The 11,467-nt window shown below is 43.4% G+C and overlaps 1 protein-coding gene across 3 annotated transcripts in view; it reads left to right on the top strand.

Moving 5' to 3' along the window:
- Window positions 1-1,546: 1,546 nt before the first annotated feature.
- The window catches only part of FLI1 (Fli-1 proto-oncogene, ETS transcription factor), a 118,887-nt gene continuing 108,966 nt past the window's right edge, over window positions 1,547-11,467 (top strand). Inside the window, exons 1-2 of one of the 3 annotated variants that reach the window (XM_081172631.1) lie at window positions 1,547-1,567; window positions 5,738-5,818. In XM_081172631.1, the coding sequence (XP_081028757.1) occupies window positions 1,562-1,567; window positions 5,738-5,818 (87 nt within the window). In that variant the 5' untranslated portion in view covers window positions 1,547-1,561. Of the gene's footprint in view, window positions 1,568-2,323; window positions 2,554-5,737; window positions 5,846-11,467 lie in introns of those variants that run through there. The other 2 variants (XM_081172630.1, XM_081172632.1) reach the window with 2 other exon arrangements.

Genomic DNA, 11,467 nt, shown 5'->3' with positions numbered 1-11,467 from the left:
TCGTTTTGAATTTGAAAGGATGGCTGTTTGATTTGAAAGGGGAAATTATGTAGGTTGACGTTTATATGAACCCTGCCCCTTTCCTACTCTAAGGTAAGTGTGTCTAAGATTGCAGCCTTAATGCATATTTGAATAGATTACAGGCATATCCAAAGTCTGTTTCAAGGGCCTAATCCCCCCAAAAATCATTAAAAAAACTCAACAACCTCAATCCTAAAAAAAGTTCAACAACTTTGGTCAGCCCTCACACATGTTTACTTTGTTTGGGAACCCCTGGTATAGAAGATCAGTGAATATTTCGATGGCAAATTTGTTACCTTAATCTGAGGTCTTGAAGGATTCTTTTTTGTGGTTGGGGAGGGGAAAGGTCTCCAGCAGCTCTGCTTCATTGGGGAGGGGTCAAGCCTCTTTGCACTCCCCCATTTGCACAAGTACATATCACTTGCTTGCACAATACCTGCCTGACAAGTGGTTGCCGTGTGTTTGATGAGGAGGTCAATATGCTGATGCTGGATCACGATTCCTTCACAAATCATCGCTTGATATGACAGCTATCAAGTAATGAATGCGTATGAGGGAAGCACATCTCTCTGCTTCTCTCTCATGCACCCTCACTTGATGGCTCCAACCTCCAATGATGAGTTGCACCTCTGAAACAGCTAGCACCAAACATCACCTCAAAGCACACTTCTCCTGCCCACAACGGTTTGTTTTTTCCCCATTCCACTTTTAATTTGTATACCCCCCTCTCTATTTTACTAAACCCAAGGCGGCTGACAAGCTGAAAGGCAGCATTTGTCCCCACAATTGTAATATACCAATGAAGGGCTCATTCACACACAAACTGGTTTCGGGAACCAGGAGTGTATCTTCAGTTGGAACAACTGAAGGATTGAACCTGGAGGAAGTTGTATTTTAGTTTTGATTAACTTGTCCCCCTTATTTACTTCAATGGGAAAGAGGAGGTCCGCTTACACAGTGTCAGATCATTGATCCCTTGAGGTCAGCAGTCTCTTGCTGAACCTCTGCTCACATAAGACTAAGACCAGTCTTCAAATCTCTGAAGGGCTGTCACATGACGGGGGGAAATGAGATTTCAACTAAACATCAGGAAGAACTTTCTGATGACATGAGCTGTTCAACAGTGGAATGAGCTACATTGGAAGGTGATGGACTCTCCTTCGTTGGAGGTTTCTCAGCAGAGGTTGGATGGTCATCTGTCAGGGATTCTCTAGCCATGTTTCCTGCACTGTAGGGGACAGGACTAGATGTTCTTTGGGGATCCCTTCCAATTCTGCAATCCTATGATTCCTTTGGGTCCATTCAGTCCATAACAAAGAGGAGTGGAATCTCCTTTAACATGTCCAACCAATACCCACCCCTAGATTTTTTAGGAACCAGATGAGAAACAGTTCTCTTTACCTGTGCTTTTAGTAGACTGCAAGTTGCTTTTGCTGCTTTTATTCCATCTGACTTTTCTCTGGTTTTATTCTGTATTTTAATGCAGTTGTAGTCTGCTTTTCCTGTTGCATATTCTGTTCAATAAGCTTCACTTTTGGCCATGTGGGTAAGTCATTTATGATTTGATTATATTTCTAATTCAGAAGATGTCTGGACGGTAGCCTTCTTAGATTAGCACTGAAAGTCATGTTTCAACCCCCTTTCCACACCCCTAAATAAACAAGAGACTTCTGAGCATGCACAGAGTTCTTTTACCTTCCCACCAAGTACACAAAACTCACCCTCTCCCATCTAGAATTGGAGAGAAGGGCTTTCAGGTCACTCAGATTACACTTTACACAGAGGCTTGAGTTCCCAGCACATTTCCTTTTTGAACTTAAAAGTACTGCCTTCCTCCCAAACAAGTAAAAGTTCAAACCGAGGAATGATGATTTTAAGAGCTGGTATTTGGAGTGTCTTTCTTTTGAAGCGGGAGACCTAAAGCAGCACTTGAGCTCCACTCAGTGACGCTTTTTGGACTGGTTGCTCCAGTGGGTGTGGGTTTGGGTGTGTGTGTTTTCCCCTTCCCCAAAAGTTTTGCAGTCTTGCATCTTTTTTTTTTAAATAGGGTTTCTAGAAGATGAAAGCAGCTCCAGTCGAAGAGCAATCGACGGAGGCAAAAATGGTCACATTTGGCTGATTTATCAAAGGAGCAGCTGAAATATTGATAAGAGGTGACGCTGGGTGGCAGGGAGGAAACCCAATGAGAGGAGAGGAAGGGAGAGGGGTCTGGGAGTAGGGGAGAGAGCAAAAGGGGAAGGAGGCACTGGGACCCACAGCATTGCAGAAAACCCCCGAGGATGCCTGAGAGCTGATGCAGGCAGTCTGGAGAGTCTGGGAAGAGAAGGACCCTTTTCATCTTCTCTACAGCCTCTGATGCAGCCAGGTTAATCTCCTTCCCGCAGAAAAGAGCTCTGTGTTGCCTCCGTAGCAGAGGGCTATGTTGGACCACCAGACTGGGGGAGACTTTGCTTAATTTTCTCCATCACCTTGGATCTTTACAACTTGGCCTTCTTACTGGCAAGAGAGAAAGAGAGAGATCGTACATAAAAGGTGAGGTTTTAAAAATATTTTAAAGTAAATACGTAAATGAAATCTGCAATGCAAATAAAGGATTTTAAAAGTTTGCCTTGTAAACGGAGGGCTGTGTTTTGCGTGGACTGGAAACATTGCCGGAGCACCACCACCCGCTGTTCCTTTTCCAGGGTGGTTTCTCTCAATGCCAAAAGTTTTATATCGAAATTTAAGAGGAGTTCTGGAAGCAATTCTGCTCGCAGCAGAGAAGATTTCCCATCTGAGAAAGATAATTTGAGGGTGGTGAACCCCTTCCTGACCTCTGAAAACGAACTGGCCAAGGGAAATTATATTGCTCCTTAAGTCAGAGGCTTTTCAGCCCCTTCCTTATAGTAAAAAAAAAATGAGATGTAAAAAAAATTGGAATGTTTAAAGGAAGGAACCGTTTAGAGTCAATCGTCCTTTTGTGCTAGCTGGCTGAACAACAAATGTATATTCTACATTATTTGAACTTTTCTTTTTAATAGTAGATGTTTTAGCAAAAAAATAAAAGGCTTTGGAGAAGAATAGTTTTCAAAAGGAAGGTCAGGGGATGGAATTCAGGATTTCTCCTTCCGAGAAGTTCTCCTGCTCAGGGTCCCAGTGAAATGAACGGGAGCGCTTGCTCCGGTCCAGCAAACCGGAGGACGGTTCAGCGGGGGTTGCACAATGTCGCTTCTCCCGTTGTTGGATTGTGTCCTAAAGCTGCAAAGGCAGCAGAGACGCAACCGAAGAGCTTCAGTATCAACTGCCGGATTTGACACACAACGTCGGTCCTGCATTGTGTGGGCTGCATTTTGATTTATTTCTTTTTGCCTGTACCATTCACAAAAACAGCAAACATGAAACTTTGCACGAATACCTACCCCCTTCCCCACCCTCGACACCACCCTTGCACCGTGAAACACACACCTCCAAATGCAACATTCATCTCGGCGATTTTTAATCCCAGGTAGTTGTAGAAAATCAATATCGTTTGCATTTCAAAATGCCTAAACGCTGCGGGTGGATGGGGGACGCGGCAAAGATCTTGGATGAAATTTGTCGTACTCCAGGACTTGTGCGCTGAGGGTACAATCTTAAAAGAGAAAGTAAGTTTGGCTGCATTTGACAGAATTTACTTCCGAGTAAACACGCTTAGGGCTGTTCTGTCAGTCGCTCAAACATAAGGCAAAAAGTTTACTCATTCCTATTTAATAAGAATTAATATTTTATTATTTATACCCTGCCCACCTGGCTGGGTTTCCCTAGCGACTCTGATGCAGGAAGTTTCCCCTTAATTTTAGAAACACTTTGAAAAAAGGGAGTTGGCTCTCTCCCATCTTGGTTACTACGTATGCGTGAAATGAATCAATCCTTCTGATAATCCATATTTGTGTGGGTGTGGGTGTGTTTGTGTGTGGGTGGGTGATCCTAACCTGTTAATAGCTGTGTGGGACTTTCCAAACAAAGCAGCACTCCAATCCAAAAGACATGACTTGGTAATGGTTTCCACTGAAATCAATACTTATTCCTAGCAATGTAATAAAACTACTGTACACTGAATAAACTAACGACACGCACCACTTTAGCTGAGCACCGATGGCGTTTTCTTCCGTCTCTCTAAAATTCTCTCCGCCTTATACATCCAGATCTTATCAATGGGACCTGCTCCCGAGGAAGCAGTGTATGGATCGCTGCCACTTGAATCCTGCAACCAGCGCCTCCATAACACTCTTCACGGTGTTGCAGGGAAAGTTGCAGGGAAAGTGGTTCCGTATAAACAACCCATTATTTTGACATCAGATATAACACGAGCTGCCTGTTCCTTGCAGTGTTGATAACCCCCGTCCATAAGTATTTCCATGACCAAACACAGCTGTAGCTGCAAACGACTGCAGAGTGCTTTTCTGTCCCAAAATCAGTCGTGAGGAATAACTTCATTTGCTTAACCAGTTCCCACTCGCATGATCCTACACATCCATGGCCAGAAGCACCCCTGTCTGTCACTCGTGTTATCAGTGATCCTTATCAGGCACGACGTGGAATAGCGGGTCCGCAAAAGGACCATTTGGGAAGATTTGTGTCTCCACACTGAGGACTTGGGCTTGTTGGGAAATGAGCATCGTTGATTCCTGACTTCTAAAAGATAGTGGCTGAGTGTGGCTATGTCAGCTGTCTCCCTTGCAATCTGAGGACGAAATTCACCCAAAGTTAAACACTTCCAAACCCACTGATTTGTATGGGAGAGAGTTAAGCACATGTTAAGCTCATTGACCTCAACGGGACTTTTAAGGACTTGGCTTTGATTGGCTGGTAGCCCAAACTTAAATACACCAAGACCCATAGCATTTATTTACTGTTGATATATTTGGTTGTGCATGCAAGTGCGAAGTGTGTAATGATCAGTAGAAATAAATAATCTGAGACTATTCGTTTTACTACTGAGGGGGCTTTGCTGTGAACACACTAGGTTCTGTTCCCTTGTCTTATTAGAAATCATGTTAACAGTTTATTAAAAGCTATTAATGATGACATCATGATGTCATAAAGGTTGGCCCGCAGAAAATGTATGCGAGACAGCAGGAGCCCCTTGGCTGGCTAGCTACTTGTTCCACCAGCAGAGCTGACATTGAGAAACTGGGTTTCTTTGTTCTTTTTGGTGACAGGTTCTGCTTTCTAATATATGACTTGCACAACATTGATTTGTTTATTAATGGGCAATACACACCCCCTCAAATCAACAAGGTTTGCGCAAACCACATCAAGGACTGCAAAGAGTTAGCATGTGCTATTCTGAAAATAGGAACTTAGTACAATTGCATTTCATTTTGCAAAATAAAAAACAAAAAAAACCCACACCTTCCAATTTGGATGTTAATGCCTAGCCAGTCTCAGCCTAAATATGCAAAAGTTTATTTTAATTATGAATTGTTGATGTGGAAATTGAGTGCAATTATCCAGTGCAAAGTTTTCCACCTTCTCTGTCCTCCCTATTCTCCTGGCCCCTTCAAAAGAGACGCTGCAAAATGGATAAGTGTTATTATTTCATGTGGTTTCCCCAAAATTGTTCTTTCTTCTGACATATAAACCTGGATTAAAACCTGCTCAAACTGTATCTCAACTTGCTGGTTTTTATTATAAAAATCGAACAGGTTTGTGTTTGGGAATTTTTTTTAATTAAAAAATTACATTACTCTTCCAGGCCAACTTTGGGGCTGTTTCAAACATCTCTGTACAGATAAGGATGTTCCAGACGGTACCAGACACTTCGTCTTACGTCAAGGTAAGACATGACAGCATCTTTAAACAGGTAATGTCAAACATTTACAATCCTCCCATTTACAACCCCCTCCCCCTATTCAGTAAACCACATGTGTTAGTTTCAAGGTGAGACTTGAGCCTCTGTGACAATGGCTGAGTTTAGGGAAGCTTCCTGAAAAATTCCTTGCATCAGCTGTTTAATGCAGAGATGTTTACAGGAGTCAGTTGGGGTTTCCTGACATAGCTTATATCATATTCATCCTTTTGCCTTGTGGGAGTCTAACTAAGTAGTCCTATAAGGTAATGTACTGATGAATAAATAGAACCTTGTTCCAAGATTATTAAACAGCAGCCTGTTGCTCAGATTTACATATACTGTATAATATACATGCTTCCCCAAATGGTATCAAGTCCAGAAACTAAATTTGGTGCAATGATGGGAAATGTTCTTGTCACATTTGGGGTTGCACTAACAAATTGCCCATCTTTATGACAGGTGTTAAGGGGGCCCTTTGCCATAGCAAAGCTTACGGGAAGATTAAGAAATCAAGAAGTGATTCTTTAACGAAGAATGGGGGAGATACAGTACATGGATTATCTGAAAAAATACTGTAAACAATTAAATACATTAGCAGGATTAATTTAAAATCTAGCACTTAAGAGGTGATTTTGGAAGAAATATAGAGAGTAATAAACAAAAGGAGTTAAGGAGGAGGTGCAGTTTTGAAAATGTTTGTATAAGAAACCAAGGAAGGGGAGGAGGGAAGTCTAAACAGCTATGTATGTATTTGATGATTATTGTTAATTTGAAAAAATGAGAAATAATATTTATATATATATATGTATAAGGAGGGCTTTTATATAGAAGTAGTAAATAGCTCGACACAGCATGTGGCCACCGCCATGCAAAAGATAAATTCCATGTTTGGCATCATGGGGAAAGGAATTGAAAAGAACACTTACCAGGATCATAATGCCATTATACAAATCTATGGTGCGACCACATTTGGAAGACTACAGTTCTGGTTGTCTCCCCTCAGGAAGGATATTGTAGAGTTAGGAAGAGTTCAGAAAAAGGCAACCAGAATGATCATAGCGATGAAGAAAGGTTGCTGTATTTGGGACTTTTTGGTTTAGAGAAAAGGCAAGTAAGAGGTGATATGACAGAAGTTTCCAAAACCATGCATGGCACGGGGAGAGAGAGAGAGGTTAGAGGCAAGATTTTCTCCATCTCATAACATTAGAACTTGCGAACAGCCAATGAAGTTGAAGGCTGAAAGATTCAGGACAGAGAAAATACATTCCTTCACACGGCGCAAAGTTAAACTGTGGAACTCACTGCCACAGGAGACAGTGCCGGCCACTAACTTGGATGGTTTTAAAAGAGGATTAGGCCAATTCATGGAGGAAGAGAGGGCTACCTGTGGCTGCTAGCCATGATGGCTCAGCTTCTGAATGTCAGCTGTTGGTAACTGCAGGAGGGGAGAGTGCTCTTGAGCTTGTTCCCTGCTTGTGGGCTTCCCATAGTGGACACCTGGCTGCCCACTGTGAGGATGTTGAACTAGATGGACCATTGACCTGATTCAACAGGCTCATCTTATGTTATTTATGCCAGCGGATGATGCGAAGAGGAGTTGCTGCGCTGAATCACAAACAAAGTACAGTGGTACCTTGGTTTAAGAACAGTTTGGTTTATGAACAACTTGGCTTAAGAACGCTGCAAACCCGGAAGGAGGTGTTTTGGTTTGTGAACTTTGCCTTGGAAGCAGAACATGTTCTGCTTCCTGTTGAGTGTATTCCATTTGTAAATTGAGTCCCCCGCTGCTATGGGAAAGCACGCCTTGGTTTAAGAACGCTTTGGTTTAAGAACGGACTTCTGGAACGGATTAAGTTCGTAAACCAAGGTACCACTGTAGCTTGTTTTGTTTTACTTTTGCATTGAACTTCACTGTACAATGAGAAATCTGGAGAATAGCCTTTATCAGGATCTCACTTGCCTGCCTTTTTTAGGCTGCCTGTCCTCATACATTGTGGGATCCAAGATTGCAGATCAGGATTTTTGGGTTTGTTTTTGTTAAGCTCATTTGAGCCCAGTATCATATTTTACATTATATATATGGGGTTTCCCCCGCCTCCCCAAAACAGTGCCGAAGAATGTAAACAAACCAGGCCTGCGACATCTGGATTACACATTTTAAACCAGCTTGCAGTCCTTACAAGAATTTAACATGCAGGCTGCTGCTACTTTCCTTGTCTGAAAAAGTGGAGGTGGAGGAGGAGGCTGTGATAAAACCAGTATCTGATGCAGAATTTGCCCTTTCCCTTTTTGCCAGGCTGGGACCTGATCTTCACAACATGGTTCCTTATAAACATGAAAATCAATAACATCCAAAGACAGAGACTCCACAGAGTTGAGACAGTCTTATCCCCTATGGAGCAGGATCCTATGCATGATTACTTGAAAGTTCCATTAGAGTTGAACGGAGTTTGGGATGGGGGAGGAATTTGACCCAGTTCGCATTTTAAAGCGAGCCTATTTAATTAGCACTTTCCAAAACAATATGTGAACCCCAAACCGTCTTTTGAAGTTTGTAAACTGCCAAATATTGCAATGCAGTTTCACAGCCAAGTAATGTGTACTAAATATGCACATTTTAAAGGTAAAGGTAAAGGGACCCCTGACCATCAGGTCCAGTCGTGGCCGACTCTGGGGTTGCAGCGCTCATCTCTCTTTATTGGCCAACGGAGCCGGCGTACAGCTTCCAGGTCATGTGGCCAGCATGACTAAGCTGCTTCTGGTGAACCACAGCAGCGCACAGAAACGCTGTTTACCTTCCTGCCAGAGCAGTACCTATTTATCTACTTGCACTTTGACGTGCTTTCGAACTGCTAGGTTAGCAGGAGCAGGGACTGAGGAACGGGAGCTCACCCCGTCATGGGGATTTGAACCACTGACCTTCTGATCAGGAAGTCCTAGGCTCTGTGGTTTAACCCACAGCGCCACCCGCATCCCTCTAAAATACAAAATACATAAAAATGCACATATTAGTGAAAGCAAGATGAAAAAAAATGCATTGTATTAGGAGAAATGACCTTGTAAACAAGGTATATAGGTATATAGGAGAATTTCACACTAAAACGCTGGTGAATATTCATGAGGACTTAAAAAATAATAATTCACAAACTGATGTAGAAACAGGTAGGACTGAACCGAGAGAAAGTGAAATTGACAGATTTGCTGGTCCTTGGAGCTAGGGCCTGCGCTTTGTATGCAGATGGTCCCAGCTATTTCTGGCGTCAAAACGCGCAATGCTGCCAAAATCTGTATTTCCTGGCTCCAGAATGCAAACCTCTGTAGGCTCATAATGCTTTCCTCAGTATGGGGTGAGAGTTGTGACTCTGGTGTCCTTCTCCAGACAGGATGCCTTCCATCCATGCCTGCTCCTACTTAAATTTGTTGCTGCTCCATAGGCAGTGGAAAGAGGGAGGAAGGGAAGCCTATGTCCCCTCTGCTCCCCCTCTGAGAAATAGAATTTATCCACTCACATGCATTGGTAGCACTGGGAAAATCACATTTCCCAGTGCTCCTGGAGCCTGACATGCAGCTGAAGCAGCAATCTGGGGATGGGGCTGTAATAATAATAATAATAATAATAATAATAATAATAATAATAATAATGTTTAGGGAAGTTTTAATGTTTGATGCATTCCTGTATTTTAATATTTTGTTGGAAGCCGCCCAGAGTGGATTGGGAGGCCCAGCCAGAGGGGCGGGGTATAAATGATAAATTATTGTTAATAATAATAATAATAATAATAATTAATAATAATACCCTGCCCATCTGGCTGTAAAGAAAAAAAGAGGTGGACTGGGAGTCAATTAGACCAGGAGAGCAGGAAGAGCACTTAAAACTTCCTGGTGCAGGATTGGAGGAAGGGATTGGACCATATTGCGCTTCTTACGACATCATTGGGGGAAAGACATAACTTTTCTGTAATCCAGATCGGAAATAACTGTAAAATATTTTCCAGGTTTGGAGAAACAGTTCTGGTTTTTCCTGAGCCTTCCATCATGATGGGGGCATCCTTCCAGTCACTAATTTTAGATCTCAAGTAGAAGAGCTGCTTTGACTTGGTGGAAGGCAGACATGCTTAATCCATTTGCAAGGAGAGACTTGCAAAAAGCCAATGCTGAATGCCAAGAATTCATGCCCAGATCTTATCAGCCTCACCCATCCTCCTCCATTTCCTTCTGCTCTTGCTTCTCCTGGCTCTGAAGAATCCTGTCTTCATACCGAAGCTTCATCTCAAGCAGGCATAGGGTGTCAAGCGCGGTCTGCCAGTTGTTTAGAAAGAGACTTCCTGGGGAAATTGAAGTACTATAGGCAATGCAACTTACACAGGGGTTATGTAACTTACGTTCTGGGGGTTCATGAGAAAATAAAATTGTGCAAAGTCAGGAAGACTCCTGGAACTGCACCTGTGTTGACTATTCTTACTTTCCCAGGTTCTGGGAAGGTTGCGCAAGACCCTTGGAAGTCTGTGGGAAGCTCTCATGACATCTTGCAGGAGCCTACCACAGCCTTCAAGAGGTCTTGCATGACCTCCCCAGACCGCTGTAAGCAAGGCTCATTCCATGGCAGGAAAATCCAGTGCCAAAAGAGCTTTGTAAGCCCTCTTGCCTTGCTTACTGGGCTCTGGGAAGGTTGCAAGAGATCTCTGACTGTCCCTTCCCTTCCCTTCCCTTCCCTTCATTTATTTATTTCCCAACCATTCACACAAAGCTGCAATCGCATATGTAAAAAGGTAAAGGGACCCCTGACCATTAGGTCCAGTCGTGACCGACTCTGGGGTTGTGGCGCTCATCTCGCTTTATTGGCCGAGGGAGCCGGCGTACAGCTTCCGGGTCATGTGGCCAGCATGACTAAGCCGCTTCTGGCAAACCAGAGCAGCGCACGGAAACACTGTTTACCTTCCCGCCAGAGCGGTACCTATTTATCTACTTGCACTCTGACGTGCTTTCGAACTGCTAGGTGGGCAGGAGCAGGGACCGAGCAATGGGAGCTCAGCCCATCACAGGGATTTGAACCGCCGACCTTCTGATTGGCAAGTCCTAGGCTCTGTGGTTTAACCCACAGCGCCACCCACATCCCCGCAATCGCGTATGTAGATCATGTGTAACTTGTGGATATACTGTACATATTTAAACTACTGAATCAAACTGCTTCCCTTGCCCCCAGATAGGCTTGGCAACAGGGGTTCTACTTGAGGCTACTGTGGGACTGCTGAGTCTGTAATGGGACTCAGATGAGGTGTCTGAAAAAACAGAGAGCTGTTGTTGCCAGCTTCTGCATAGAAGATACTGGAAGAGATGGACCAAGAGTTTGACCAGGTGCAACCCCCCTCTTCCTAAATTGACTGCATAGCAGCAGTTGGGTGAAAAAAGAAAAGAGCATCAATTTGACTATAAGATGGCCACATACAATGATGGTAATTGGGGTGGAGGGGAAGGTGTTTCATGGAAATAATAATAATGACCTCCTGTGAATCATGCCCTCCCACTTTGGAGGCTATTAAGAGGGTCCTGCAAAACGATATGAAAATATTCACCTGTCCGTAGTAATGATGAGATGCATGACCATCTCTGATTTGCCATCATGATGTCACCCTC

Source organism: Podarcis bocagei, assembly GCF_964188305.1.
Source record: "Podarcis bocagei genome assembly, chromosome: 15".
NCBI lineage: Eukaryota > Metazoa > Chordata > Lepidosauria > Squamata > Lacertidae > Podarcis > Podarcis bocagei.
The sequence above is the reverse complement of the archived record's forward strand: the minus strand, read 5'-3'. Positions and strand labels throughout refer to the sequence as shown.